The sequence below is a fragment of the Lupinus angustifolius genome, chromosome LG18 (assembly GCF_001865875.1).
Source record: "Lupinus angustifolius cultivar Tanjil chromosome LG18, LupAngTanjil_v1.0, whole genome shotgun sequence".
Classification (NCBI taxonomy): Eukaryota; Viridiplantae; Streptophyta; class Magnoliopsida; order Fabales; family Fabaceae; genus Lupinus; species Lupinus angustifolius.
The window spans coordinates 14,100,039-14,115,516 of NC_032026.1; the positions used below are offsets into that span (position 1 = coordinate 14,100,039).

At 31.7% G+C, this 15,478-nt stretch overlaps 2 protein-coding genes across 3 annotated transcripts; both read right to left on the minus strand.

Moving 5' to 3' along the window:
• On the minus strand, nucleotides 39–5,249 carry LOC109333189 (homeobox protein HD1-like). Its single transcript, XM_019568518.1, has 5 exons — nucleotides 4,765–5,249; nucleotides 4,554–4,674; nucleotides 1,048–1,238; nucleotides 817–948; nucleotides 39–553 (listed from the first exon to the last, which is right to left on the minus strand). Exons 1-5 carry the CDS (start codon nucleotides 5,032–5,034, stop codon nucleotides 413–415), a joined length of 855 nt encoding a protein of 284 aa, XP_019424063.1. The 5' UTR covers nucleotides 5,035–5,249; the 3' UTR covers nucleotides 39–412.
• On the minus strand, nucleotides 9,153–15,188 carry LOC109332318 (ubiquitin carboxyl-terminal hydrolase MINDY-2-like). Of its 2 annotated transcripts, XM_019567262.1 has the most exons (12): nucleotides 14,769–15,186; nucleotides 13,730–13,848; nucleotides 13,528–13,634; nucleotides 13,356–13,443; nucleotides 11,566–12,628; nucleotides 11,389–11,443; nucleotides 11,192–11,273; nucleotides 10,953–11,033; nucleotides 10,405–10,512; nucleotides 10,271–10,320; nucleotides 9,936–10,056; nucleotides 9,153–9,654 (listed from the first exon to the last, which is right to left on the minus strand). In XM_019567262.1, the coding sequence occupies exons 1-12, from the start codon at nucleotides 14,938–14,940 to the stop codon at nucleotides 9,568–9,570; spliced, it is 2,133 nt and encodes a 710-aa protein (XP_019422807.1). In that variant the 5' UTR covers nucleotides 14,941–15,186; the 3' UTR covers nucleotides 9,153–9,567. The 2 variants fall into 2 exon arrangements, with proteins under 2 accessions (XP_019422807.1, XP_019422808.1); XM_019567263.1 differs by lacking the exon at nucleotides 11,389–11,443 and having other exon boundaries at nucleotides 11,192–11,256; nucleotides 14,769–15,188.

The window sequence follows — 15,478 nt, forward strand, 5'->3', positions numbered from 1 at the left end:
AAACATGAAAACAATCACAAAAATGAAAGAACCTGTAATCTTTCAAATCAACTGTATAATGATAAATATAATTCTTCAGCTTGTCAGAAAGGTAACAAACCATTTACAAAAACGTCCAGTTAAAAGCAAAGAAATAGAAACAACCATAGCTAATAACACAAAAAACATTAAATTCCACAAATTTACACCCATCTATTTTGCAAATTCCATCCATTATAGAGTAAATCACTAAACCATCTACTATCTCCTGCATATGACTTGAATCCTTAGTGGCACTACACTACCAGCTTTAATCAGCAATAAGCATAAAGTAGGACATTCATATATTTATAGAATTTAATATTTGTATAGTAAGTGTAAAGTTTTTTACATGATATGCACCCTCACATAGTTAGGAACACCATATATATGTCTACCTCTTGCGCTTGGACTTCAAAGAGGTAACAGATTGAGAGTTGCTATGCCAGTTGCGTTTCCTTTGGTTGATGAACCAATTGTTGATTTGCTTCAGCTGCAACCCTGTCTCCTCTACAAGTTTTACCTTGTCATCTTCCTGAGACCATAACAATGCCACACAAGTTTAATTTATTGAGCCACATCTTCACATAATAGAATAGAGATCCCTTATCTTATATTCTTCCATATGATATCTCATGTCAATAAAAATATGACATATAAATTAAACTTTATTGTTATTGTTGTTTTTGTTTCATTACGATTGATACAGAATATCGTATGTGACACGATCTAGGACAACAGATCTATGTTCCATATGCTATAACTTGGTGTAAATGAAAGAAGGTGGTGATGACATACAGTTGGGTAAGGCCACTTGGCATGTTGCTGCCACCAGTTCTTTAAAACCGAAGTTGTGTCACCAGGTAATTTCCCAGCTCTTCTTTTCCTTAATATTTCTTCTCTAACATCTTCAATTCTGGACTTAAAACCCTGCATACATTAAACTTGCTTGGTAATTCAAACTTAACTAAAGTAGTGAATGACACATAGCTTATATAATATATATGTTGAGTTGAATTAAGAATGGACCTGCTTCAGCTCAATCTTGAGTTCTTGACGAACTCTTTCCATAAGTGACCTTTCAGATTCAGTAGGAAGTAAGGGACCAAATCCCATCATGTCATGCCCTTCACCGTTGGATTGATCTAATGACAAATCCATTCGCATATCTTCTTCATCATCTGACATTGTTGCACCACTTCCTTCTCCCAAACTTGCTCCTGAAATAATATAAATACGGAATTAATTAATAACATAGCTTAATTTTATTTTTGTACCACATAACATCGACTTATAGTATTTACTTTTTTGTTAGCCCACGAACTTGTTGAATTTAGAGAATTTGTAGGAATATTTAGTAAGAATATATTATTATTCTTATTTTATAAGTATAAAAGTGAAAGATATAATCAAAAATTTAATAGGTTGAGAGTTTAAATCTAACCAACAACAAATATTAACATATTAATATTTGTCGATAAAAAAATAATTTAGTAGTTTAAGGACCCCTGTTGTCGGTAGATACTTGATGGGTCTCAAAATCAGGTAAGGTCAATAATCATACATAAAGAAAGGCATAAAAATTTGTTACCAGTAACATCAACGATGTGTTAATAATCAATTTTCATTAATAATAATTTACAGGTGCCTTTTATCAAGGACAAATGAAATTATTAATTTGTCATAGAAGACGTCAAAAAGGGACAGTTGAATTAATGTTGTCTTCATCACACTTAAACATCCATGTTACATCTGTTTCATGAACCTCAAATAGAAATATAACCATAAATGTTGCATGATACCTCATTGCAGGTATATAATAACAAGTTTTATGTTGAAAAAGAGATATCTAGGATTTATTCATGCTTTAAATTTTGAACTAATCAATCATATATATGCTGCTTATGCATACATGAATTTCGGGAAATATTAACATATTTGTACATTGGTAAATCAAGTTTTATTAATACATATATAAGAAATACTAACAATAAAATTTTCTGTATATTTACCATAACATTTTTTTATTATCTACACATCACACCATGTTTAAAACATAATTTAAAATAAAAGGGTGTGAAATGTTTTATTCGATAAAAAGTATTAAAAAATAGTACAAAAGCATATCTTATTCATGATCCTCACACTACAATATACTTCATTCCAAAACTTGGAAATATACATTTGAATTAGATACTAACTCACTTGAAAGCTATCACAAATAAAATTTAGTTCCAATTCTCTATGCAATTAACGGAATGGTGTCTTCTAATAGAAAAAGGGGGGAAATAGATATATACTAAGGTAGTCACAACTCACAAGTGATGTGAATAAGTGGTTAATCTTTTCTAACAATTTTTTTGGATGAAAAATGTAAAGCCTCTTCTCTAATTTCATCTTTAAGCTAAGTGGCATGGTGCCAAAATTATGAGCTCAAAACATATTATATAGCTGACTGTCTATTAGGACTTAAGTCTATGAGAAGAGCTCAACCTAAAATATTAATCTATTAGATGAGAAAACATCATAACTTAAGTACCACATTGAGTTTACTATTCTATTCAATGTGAGACTCCTAACACTGTCTTAGTCTTAGTCTCACAGGCTTACAGAACCAAGCAAATTTAGGATTATATATAAGAAGGGACTTCTAATGTAAAGTATATTACCTCCATAACAAACAAAAAATGCATGTGTATGGACAGAAAGTGGTGTAGATAGGAATAATATTAGAATCCCTAGCAGTAAAATCGTACGTTGTCCACAAATCATAACAGAAAGTTGGTGCTGATTGACTAGAAACTTTATACTTTTGGGATTCTATTGAAGCCAAAGCAAGAGAGGACAACCAACCAATTATTCCAACTTCCAAACTACTCATATTACTTTCTTATAAATAAGATAAGTCATAACTCTGTTTTTAATTAGTGTGTGTTGTACACTTCTATTTAATTAATTAATACTAAAATGCAAACACACAAGTAAAGTACACAAAATATAGTAATGTAAGAATATTATCTGAAAAATACAAGAAAAATGAGTTACGAAAATTCCTTGTAGGAAGAAAATGATTTTGTTATGGCATTAGAGGTTGTTGGGGATGCCAAGGTGGAGTGATTGTCATTCTTCACCAATATTATTAAAACTAGACCATCATTTATCTAATTGGCTTATCCACTACAACAATTAAACAGATCAAAAGATTTTACTATCTGAATCTGTCCAAAAATGAAAGTTTTAGTTTCGGAGGATGATATAAATGATAGTTGAACATAATTGGAGATGAAGACTAGTAACAACATATATTTGATTGATTAATAGTTGAAGGAGTACTTTTATGAGTTGAAGGACCTAGATTTTTATATATAGTAAAGTATCCTTCACTACCACACGCATTAAATTTAATCTCATAAGTCCTATTTATAAAACTATTTTCACCAACTCAAAAATCTCATGAAGCTTCTAGATTATACAAATTATATCTATCATAACTCTCTAGACACAAGTAAATATTATGTATTGCTACATCCTTATAGAACCTCTCTAGAAAGTTGTGGCATATTTCAACAAAAAGAAAATGAGAAATAGTGATGTTCTCCCATATCTTACATTGATGGCAACATGAAAGATTGGTGATGGATTGGTATAAGGTTGGAGCAACTTCACCAGCCAACCCAACTCCCCCAAGAAGTGGTTCAAAGGCTATTGATGGAGGTTGTGAGTTCTGTTTGGGTGGGGAATTGGAGATAAAGTGGAAAGAGGTGCAAGCTAATGATTAATTATACTGTGTGACTTTCCTAGGAGTAACTCTTATTTGGTTGGAAAATATTGTTTTTTTCTGGATCAAGTATTCTATAACAATATATTCTATTCAATTGTACCAGTTTCATTGTGGTACCGTGAATCAGTGTCTTCATGACCAGTTCCATTTTCAAATAATTGTTCTTCACCAACCTAACTAACCCTTTGTCTGTACTCTTCCAGAACCACATTAGTAGACCCTATCATTACCACCCACCTCCATTTTCTGAACAATACTTTAGGATTTGTTTGTCAAAATTGTTTTTTAAGAAACAAAAGGGAAGGCTTGATAACATGTCCCAATGTATTTATCTTCTAATCCTTTTCATTTCATTTATTATCCTTCAAAAACTTACATAAAAATCTTAAATGTACCAGAAAAAAATGCTCCCACTGAAAATCTGCAACAATATCTAAACCACACAGCTAATAAATATCTTCTTTCTTCCAAAACCGCGTCAAACACAAGACAGAAGGAATTAAAAGAAGATGCATAACAATAAAGGACTATCATATATAGTAAGAAAAATAATTTTATCCCAAAAGAAAATAACCTCACCTTAAACCCCCACAATTAGCCGCCAAAGTAGTTAAAAATACGTTACTTGTTTTTATTAATAATGAATATTATATTGTAAAGGTAATAATACATAGCTTGTTCCTTAATGAAAGAGAAGTAAAGAATGAAATGAATAAATGGAAAGAAAGAAAGGAAAGCAAAGTGGTGGTTGTACCTGTGAGAGCTTGTAAAGTATTTTCAATGTCACGACAAGCCATGACAGCATCGACTGCATGAACTCTAACATGTTGCTGAAGCTGTTCTTTGAAAGTACACAACACTATCAAATATTGTGCCTGCACTTGTAATAATAACATGGATCCAATCAAATAAAAAAAAGAATAAGACAAAAAGATATTAGAGTGAGTTTGAGATAGTAGTTGTACGAGGAAGTTATCAAGGTCTTGGCGATCATGAGGTGAAAGAGAATGAGTTTGTTGAGAGAAATAAGAGCGAAGAAGATTATGAGAGTGTGATAACTGAGCATCAATCAGTGGTAACTGATCGATGGGTGTTGCAACTCGTAGACATGCCACGTGTGCTGCTAGAAGCTGTTCATAGAGAGGGTGAGTGGCTATCTCCGCCTTCACTTGTCGGTGTTGGTGGTCGCCGCCGATTCCACCACCACCCATCATTAACAAGTTTGCTTCTTGCATTATTTCCTTCCTTAACTCAATATATTGAATAATTATAATAGAAGGGAAAAGGGGTGGAGTTGAGGTTGAGGACCACACTATATAATATGTATATATATAGAGAGAGAGAGTGAGTAATCGTAATCGGTGAGTAACATAGGGATCTGAGAGACACAACTTTGTGATAGAAACAAAGATTTTACATAGGCAGGGAAAGAGGGTGAAGCAAAAGCATTAAAAGCGAGAGATTGTGTCTTTATTTATAATAATATATATAATTGAGGAGGGAGAGTATTTAAGTTTTGTTTCGTGAAAAAAGAGAGGAAGGTGGAGCAGAATCATTACTATCAAGGGGATGGAAGCCAAGTCAGAGAGAAAAAAAAGAGATAAAGCTGCTTCTGTCACCTCACATTTTCTTTTCTTTTTTCTCTATATGGTGGTTGGATGTATTAGAATTAATTTTTTTTGTGGCACCGGTAATGATAATTTTTCACCATAAGAAACTAATGTGATTCCGAGTTTGAAGTTGCTTATCAAATGTTGTTTTCAGGAATTAAATTTTGATATTTTGCTCTTATTCTATGTGAGAGGATCATATGTATCTACCCACCTTTCTCACATTTGATGGGAACACCTGTCAACAACTGTATCTCATTCTATATCTCAAGCTAACCGTTGATAAATAAATAAAAGAAATTTTTTAAAAATAAAAAAATTATATAAAATAATATTTTAATTGGCTTGAAATGTGAAACACTATTTGGAATATATGATCTCTAGCCCTATTAGTTATCATACATGTTAAAGTTAATACAAAGTAATCATGATAATTTACACTTCTTTTTTGTCTAACTATATATCCTTCAGAAGAAATAATGGTGTTCTTTTCCAGAATTTTTACAGAATAGTGAAACTAACTTTTTTCAGAATATTTTCTTCATATAAAATAATACTTGGACCCAAGTTTAATTAAGGGGAAACAAATATTTAACTAATTAAATCAATCACTTATGAGTGATAATTTACTATTTGAAAATAGATAGTTTTTTCAGAAAGAATAAAAATTGTGGCTTGCCAATACTCAACCATTTTTTTTTATATTATTAAGAGTATTCTCTATTTTTTAAATAAGAAATTAATCTTTTTCATGGTTCGTGTGCTCTCTCTCTAGGAATAACATTGAGAACCAAAAACTCAATCTAAATTTAACAAGTTAAATTCGTTGTGATTGGGTTCAAGTTATTTACCTGATATTAAATTTCGGATTTTGTATATGTAGTACTTTATCTTGAACTCGTCCCATAATTATATTATTGTCCAAGAATGAAGACGTTGCTAGAGTTAAAATATGTCAATAATAATCCGTTAAGAAGTTCAATTAATATATAAGCTAAATTTTTAGGTTTAGTATCAATCACCATTATGGGTGATTTATGGATTCAACTATTAAGAGTAGCGCAAGGACAAACTTCATAATCACTAAATTCAACAATCGTTAGTTGTACCAGAAAGTTAAAACAAACGTTAGTTGCTATAATTTAATGTTTTGTATTAACATACATAAAAGAAGAAACATGGTTCTATCGATCTCCAACCAGTAGGTTCAATAAAAATATATGGCAAAAAGGGAAATCTCACCAAAATATTATAGTGCTCCACTGATCTAAAGAAGAAAAGATATATATCCTTTTGTCACCAACCTTTATTTAATTAAGTTTTAATTTTGTTAGTTGTTCATAAAGTCTGCTAAAGGTTGAGATGTCAATGTTTAATTTCATCTTACTGTTGGTGGTGCTATACATGCATTTCATCTTTACTTGTTATGCTAATATTCACTTTTCACACCTATATTATTTTATTTACCTATATTTTATTTATAGGAAGTTCAAATTTTATAATATTGGGTTTGAAATCAAAGCATTGGAAAATGCATTTTGCATTGAAAGCATGCTGTTAAAACTGAAAAATATAGGTGACTCACCACCAACTTTGAAATGAAAGGATTTTACAACAATATGCAAATTATTTGGAATATGGTATATGAATCAATGGATGCCAATTGCAATTTGTAAGTTAAAGATGACTTTTGCAACTCCAATTGCATATTTCTTCACATGAAATATGGTATAGCATTTTGTAAGTTATTAGAATTTTATAATTTAATCACATGAAAACTATTTAAATTCATCATACAAATATGCATGCAATATTATTAACACCGAAATATTTTAGACAACTTTAATTTTATTGGTCGAATTTTATTAAAATTTTGTTATAGGTGAAACTCAAACAAAATCTAATTTACTCCGAAGCTAGTATTAATAAATAAACAAGATTGCAACTATTGGAATGAGATTTGAGTAGAGGAGGCTATAGGTGTAAGGTGTGGTGGGTAAAAATAACAGTCCAGTGATTGAATCCTGAAAAAGGAAAAGTTATAAAATACATAAAGCAAGAGGGGAAATAATAAACATCTGAAATGAATATTCTTTCCACTTTGTTCTTGATTATACTTTTGATTGGAGGGGCATTGTTGCGTTGAAAACAAGGAGCATTTTATCCAAAATTCTCCAATGAAATACATTTAACTAACATCTCATGTGTGGCAACTTTGTTCAACCATGTTATAAAACCATTATGGTACCTCAGTGTAAGAACTAGATTGTTGAGTCAAGATCTTGTATACCAATATTTTTCTATTTTTTTATATCAAAACAATAAAATTATGTCAACTAATAGTAGTTATTGTTTTTTATATATGATAAAAAATTTATTAGCATAATTTTATTAGTTGACATAATTTTATTGACTTAGTATAAAGATACAGAGAAATAATAGAATAAAAGATTTTCACTCTAAATTGCTAGCCTTGGAAAGAATAAGTGTCCAAATATCAATGAGACAAGTACACCGTTGAAGTTCAAGAATCACTATTTCCTCCTCCAAAAAATCCTAGCACCTAGGTGCATATTTACCATTAGAGATCACTTGTTATAAAAATGTAAGTCAAATTTTGTCTTATCAAATAACATTATGATGCCTATTAAAAAATAAATCGTGAAAAACAAAATTAAAATGATATTTTTTTAATACGATAAGATATAGTATGAGACATAATTTTGAGATAGGTGATCTTTATTTCATATTTACTCCAGGACAAATACCATTTGTCTTCAAATGTATCTTATTCTCTATCACAAACTAATTAGACATTGTCAAATAAATAAAAGAAAAACTTTAAGCACAAAAGGTAATATTTTTATATTAATTATTAAAATTTGATTGCTCTAATACAAGGAATGGGACATCGAGACATATAATCTGTATTCAAAAAATAATTTTACATAATAATGTTAATTGATAGAAATGTACATGAAATTACCATCACTTTTTAAAAAAAAATATAACAAAATAAAAACTTGTAAAAAAATTTCGATTTTAAACAATAAAAAAGCTAAGCATATTGAAATTGGCTATTGATGTGTCATTGTTTTTGAAGTATTCAGATGACAATGGTTTATGATCCGATAAGAAACAGCTGCACCTACGTCACCATCTCTTTAATCATTATAATTCATCTTTTCCTTGTACACAATATTATTATTATTGTTACCAAGATAAATATAAGTGGTCCCCGATTTATTAAATACAGTAAACAATGTACCATGATAAAAAGATTCATCTGATAATAATGCATATGGTGTAAGATGTTAAGTAGTATGTGGTTTGTCACTCTCTATCAGATATATGATATATGATATACTGAATCAAATTAAATAAGGAAGCCATAACTATGATGGTAACATAAGTGATCACCCATCACTTTCACATTTGGAGCATGCTCGATTCATTCATTCATTGTTTCACATTCAGCTGTAAAATACATACTAAACTATCTTCTAACGTTTAGGAAAGGTGCAACTAATAATATTATGGAGTTTTTCTTTTAAACACAAGTCTTGTACTATTTGGTCTTCAATGAAAAAAACAACAACAAAAAAGTATTGAGTACTGTCAATGAATTTGTCTATTTACTAACTACTCATAAATAAAAATTAACTATTTAATATATATCTCTAATCTAATAACTAATAAAACTAAAAGAAGCATCAGTAAAAAAATTATTTATTATAGCTTCAGTAACATTGTAAACTTCAGAAAACACACTGGATTTCGATACATCTCATAACCACTATTATTTTTATAATGGTACAAAAATCACTTGTGAATTCTAACAGAATATTAGGCTGGGGTTTTATTGTTACTTAATGTTCTGCTCATATGCACAATCAATCAGCATAAAACAGGCCAAAGCTTATAGAAACCTTGGTTGGGAATGGGATAGTTACTCCAAAGAAGACAAGGAGACTCAGGTTTGGGGTCGAAAGTTACAAAGGACCTAACACTGTGGTATCCATTTTTTACACAAGAAACTTGACCCAATATCACATACATCAGGTGGAGAATAAAGTTGTTGAAGTGTAAAAAGTATAAACAATAGAATCAAGGGCACACATTTTAAACTGCAAGCTTCCAAACAACTGCTACTGAAATTCACATCACTGTACATTTTTCTTTCGATTTTCCATCAGTTTTGGGAGACGACGATGAAGATGAATGCCTCCCAGTGTTCCTTGCAACCTGGAATAGCATTTAATAGAAAATTCATAAAAGTTTCAACTTTCAAATTTCAGGTATAGCCAAAGCAACATGTTTTGTATAAAAGTGATGACATTTGCTACCAATTATAAATATCCCCGACAATGAATCAATGTTAAAAATGACCCATAATCCAATTGTACTCATGAGAGATCAAGGAAAAAGATTACAGGGATGAACATATATTTGAACAGTGCAGATAATGAGCACTCAACAAAAAGAGAGCAAATTAGGCCCAGCCATAGTTGCAAAAGAACATTTACCTGAGGGCCTGTGACCAGTCTGGAGCTGCCACTAATGGATGATTGCTGTGGATTACGTGGTGGCGGCGGCTGCTGCTCAAACTCCTGTTGTTGTAAAGCTATTGCTAATTGCAGATCAGAACTGTCCTCCCAATACAGATAATGCCGTTTTAACCAAATCATTTTGAATATTTAAACTTATAGCTGAACTTAAAAGTTGAAACGAGAACAATTTACAAGTTTTCTATGCCATATTTCATATATTTATTACTAGATTTTGTTTTATTTTTTGGAGAAGGGGGGAGGTTAAGTTAAAAAATATTACAGATGTACCACTAGCAAGTGCAGAAAATTACTTGATATCTAAGTCTGCCTGTGATGCACTATCTATGCTGGCAAGATAGTCCTGAAACATGTGAAGTTGCCTTTATATCAATTGAAGATTTGGTTTGCAAGATTAGATGTTTCACTTTTAAAAGAATATACATACAGCAGTGCTGGTCATAACATTGTTCTCATTCCAGGTGCTACTTTCATGGTTTTCCTCTACCTTGAATTCCTTGAAGTTACTAGTCATAAACAATGTATCGCCATTGACCTGAAAGAAAAGCTCATAACATAATTTCTGCGATTTAATATTACATAATAATGAGATGCTTATTTTTTTAATCACACAGACATAGATAAGGGGGCCTGAAAGAACACACCAATCTATGTGTGCCTGAGATAGGAACCTTACAGTTACTCAGTCAGAATGATGAAGGAAATTTACCCCATCATTACAAATTTACAATTGAAAATAAAATAGTAAACAGACACTGTAAAGAGGAGTTCTTAACTCTTAATTAACCAAGACTCTCAATTCACCAAGCATGCAAACTTCCAATTTTCAGGATGATTAGAGAATATCAACACTATATAAACTAACACATTAATTCCCACCACTACCAGTATTGAAATAAAAATGGAAAAAAACAATAATATTTCAACTTTTCAAGCTGGCCTGGATGCAAAAAGATCATAAAGGAAGTGTTTTACCTCATTCAATTTTTCCCACACTAGATCAGGCTGATTTATGTAACCTTGATCTGTAGCTAGAAGATATAGCTCACCCTCAAACTGTGAATAAAAGAAAAATAATGTTATGATTGAAAAGTAAACCAGTGCAACAAAGAAAGCCGACAAGATGTTCTGAATTTATAAAAAGGTGCTAGTGGCAGTTCATATCAGTAATCCAAATGACCAAAGAAAAGAATATCTTCAAGCTTTTTCCTAACCTTAAACATGGTGCTGAAATGGTTGTTCCGGAAAAAAACACATATCTCACGCTCTTTAAGGCCATCTTGTAAACAGAAAAGGCTGCAAAAGCATTTACAATTTTTAACATGTAGAGAAAACTTCCCATAGTCAATCAAGTGAAATATGAGTCAGAGATATGATTCAACATATTCAGACCAACAAGAGGTCAACATACCCGTAAAATGTCAACTGACTAGCATTATTCCTCAGGAAAGTCTTGATCAATTCCCCTAACACCATTGAAAAAGACAAGCATCTTCCAATGAAGATTGAAGATAACAATATGCAGTTGTCTAAAAAGTAATATTTTGATGATAGTAAATTCAGTTATTTACAATATAGAAACACTGACCTTGTTGTGGAGTAATTTCATCCTTAGGTCTTAGATCAGAGGCAGCTAAGGTGCCTTTTTCAGCTTGTTCTGCAAGCACCACCTCACCTTCATAGACAGGTTCATGATCTTCAACATTTTGAGTTCTTGTATCCAATACACACTCCTCTCCTTCATATATGGGCTCACCATCATCAACAGTTGAAGGTAATGCGCCAGAGACATCAGTTTGATGAAATCTAACACCAGAGGAATCTGAATTTGTATTGCTTATGGATCTTTGAGAATCATCTACAACTGCACAGTCACTAGTAGTGAGAGTGGGTTGATCGTGAATTTTTCCACCCCTTCCAGACACATCAGCACAACTCTCAGACAAAGAGACAGAGTGTTCTTCAGGAGAAAGTATAGCTGCACTCTCATTCTGAACCGATGAATCAAGACCAACATTCTCAGTCACATCATTCTGGTCAATAGACTCTTCAGGTCCCATATTAGGTGATTGTTGGTCATTTATGGCATTTGTCTTTAAGGTTGAACTAGTAGCTTCTCCCAGAATAGATGCAGAAGATATCTGATCATCCATGTTTTTGACAGAATCCGGGCAATCCTCTGATATGGAAGGTTCAGTTGCCTCACGGAAGCCATTTATGCCAGCACCAGTGCTCTTTTCTAATTTATCTCCAGAATCCACAGGTATAACCTGCTTGTTATGCATACCTTCATCAATACTAACAGACATTGCTCCCCCATCTGCATGACCTACAATCGCATCACTCACTGAAACTTTAGAATCATTCTCAGATAGCTTCAAAGCTCTCAACAATTTTTCCTCTTCTTCCAGATCGCCTTTTCTTGGTATTTCATCCGAAACAGAATCCAGAGAATCATCAAACGATCTGGTTTTTGAAAGGCTGGGAGAAGGAACTCCAAGAACAGCTGTTGTTGCCGCCACAAAATCAACACAATCTTCTTCAAGATCATTTTTATGTTGGACTTCCATGTTTAGTGTTTCAAGAGAAACAAGCTCTACCATAAGGGCATTATAGGACTTTGATCCTAGTGCATTTGCAGTATCATAATCCTGGCTCATGTGCACATGAAGATTTGGATATCAAACAAGACATTAAAAATAAAAAATAAGAAATAAACCAAACATCATATAAGAAAAACATACAACCAAAACTTTGATTAGCATTATTCAAAGTAGATTACTCGGCAAATTGATGCAGTACAGCAGCGTGAAGTGAAAAAAATGGTTTGGTATCATGTTGCAGATAACCAAGAAACTAGTAAGCAAAAATTCCTGCATTCATCAAACACAACGGGATATCCTTAGACTAAGATTAACATTGATGAGTAAAATTATCTCGTATTTCATGTTACGCATAGCAGCTCTTTTCATGGGCGAATTTAAACTTGACTGGCAAGTGGCAAGACAAGATCTTATAGAATTTCCATTACCATAACTCTATAGTATCTTAATAGAGGTTAGTTCTGCCACAGTTAAGTCAGTTATGCTAAAAATGACTTCAAACAACCTAATGATATCCCTAAAATAATCACTACAAAAGTACAAGAAAAAACATAAACAACACATACAATTATAGTTGAAATTACCTTACATCCAAATTCTTGCCAAAAGGACTAAAATAAGCTCATGGAATCAAGTAAGTTATCAATTAATGAGTAGAACAAAATGAAAGGATCTTAACAGAACGTATTTAGAACCACAAAGTATAGAAATCATATCATTGAGGTCATATGGTGATGCAAAACTAATTAATTTGGATTGAGGGTAAATAAAATACCTGAGGATCAACTATCCATCCATGACACAAAGGGATGTCCAGAAGATCAAATATGGCACACTCTCGAGTGAACTCAAAATCACCTATTCTGCAATCAATAAGTATTCTTTTTATCAGAACTTCAAAATCGATGATAAATGCACATAACTACTAAAGAAATAGCAAAGCCGACCTCCTAAATTTTATATTTACATCAATGCCAGTAGCAAGCCTAGGAAGCAAATCAATTGCATCAGCAATGTTCTGTTGTTGATTTTCAACATAGCCAGCATCTTTGTTCTTCAAGACAATAAGAATAAATTGTTAAGTACTCAAGTCTGCTTGCATTGTCAAAGAGCAACTATTTCAAACAATAAAAAACATCCAACTCTTACATTCACATTAGTATTGGAATCAATTAGTCTTTCAGCAACCAATGAAAGCAATTTCTCCTGAGAGACTTCAGCAATATCTGGATTCAAATTTAAGTTGTTTCGTAATAGAAGAGCATTACCTGAAACAATGCAATACATAAACAACAACCCATAAGATACACAAACAACAAAAGACATTATGCCAGCTATCATGTCTTTAAGATACAAATTGGCACTTGCATTGAAAACAGTAAATATTCCAGAACTAGCATTTTCACAATAATAAACTATGGAAAAGGAGACTGAATCCGGAGTTTTGCATCCTCAAATAATATCCTTTTCATGAAGTTTATGATCATTATTTTATAAAAAGACACCATAATATCTGCCGCGATATATGTGATAGATGATGATAGAGTTTTTCCAATGACACCATAGCAAATGAGAATGTATGATGAATGCATAGCACACAAGAATATAAGATATAAGAAATGAATTAACATACAAACAACGTTTGCTCAAATATAGTGCTAGATTCAATTAGAGATAAGGTAAGGTAGTGAAGAATTATGTTGAGAAATAATGAACAATGGGAACACACACTGCATTGGAGTAATAGTATAGCATGTTGGGTAGTAATAATCAATCTGAAACATAATTGATATTCATACTCGAATAAGTTTTATTTTGTAATATCAACCACAAACAGTTGGAGATAGACTCTATTCTGCATCAATACATTATAAATTTGCCATATTTTACAAATAGAGAAAACAAAAACATGATCGTTGAAAAATGAGAACACGACATAATCATATACGTCATATTTTGTATTTATAAAACTAAGCCCAAATATATTCTATTTTTTGTTAATATATTTGATATTGTTTCAATGTGATAAGATTTCCAGTATCAAAGATTAGTTTTCCCTGATTGACAGAATAAAAAACACAATTTCAATGGCTCAGTAAATCAAAGAGTAATTAATAAAAAATGAATAACATAAATCCAAAAAAAGGAGAGAAAAGAAATGAAACCCTAGAGGAAAGGAATAACTGACAAATAGCGAGGAGAGGGCAAGGGCCATTGTCGTTTTGGAGAATGATAGGAGTGTTGCGCCCAAGGAACTGAATGGATTTGGTTTTGTGAATTAACTCTTTCAATGCTTCTTCCTCCTCGTGTTCTTCATGATTCGTGTTCGGGGAAATGGAAGAACACGATGATTCTGCCATTTCTGTATAACTCAGCAGAACACGAGTGAGTACGTTGTTGATTTTCAGAGAGAGATATTAAACAGAGAAATCAAATGGGATTTTGAGAGAAAGTGACAAATCCTTCATATTATAAAGCTTCTTCTTCAATCCCTCATCATTTCTTGCATTTTCAATATATGCTGCCTCCTTCACAAATTACCATTTTTTTCAGTTCTTTTTATTATTTTTTGGTTCATAATTAAGATTTTTCAATAAAGGGATTTGAGTTTCTACTCGGTATTTAATATTCACAATCCATCTATAATAGAAAACACTAAATTATTATTTTTAATAGAAAAGATCCATTTTCATCTCCTTCTTCCTCGTCTCCATTTTTTTCAAAATTCTATCTAAATTACATCTTAATTCTTAACTACTCACTTCAACTCAATTACCTCATAAAAATATCGTTTATAGTTTGGTTCATGATCCTTAGTATTTATGCACGAAAATCTCGTCACATAAATTGTAATAATGGTTTTGGCATGTCAAGCAAAACATGTGTAACTTAAGTTAC

Excerpts from the sequence above, each read along its gene's own strand:
- LOC109333189 (XM_019568518.1), bottom strand. The coding sequence starts at position 5,034 with ATGCAAGAAGCAAACTTGTTAATGATGGGTGGTGGTGGAATCGGCGGC. Across the intron at positions 1,239-4,553 it reads TACTTTACAAGCTCTCACAG|GAGCAAGTTTGGGAGAAGGA; the intron begins GTACAACCACCA and ends ATATTATTTCAG. Across the intron at positions 554-816 it reads CCAAGTGGCCTTACCCAACT|GAAGATGACAAGGTAAAACT; the intron begins GTATGTCATCAC and ends TTATGGTCTCAG.
- LOC109332318 (XM_019567262.1), bottom strand. The coding sequence starts at position 14,940 with ATGGCAGAATCATCGTGTTCTTCCATTTCCCCGAACACGAATCATGAA. Across the intron at positions 13,444-13,527 it reads GTAAATATAAAATTTAGGAG|AATAGGTGATTTTGAGTTCA; the intron begins GTCGGCTTTGCT and ends TATTGATTGCAG. Across the intron at positions 11,274-11,388 it reads AGTCAGTTGACATTTTACGG|CCTTTTCTGTTTACAAGATG; the intron begins GTATGTTGACCT and ends ATGCTTTTGCAG.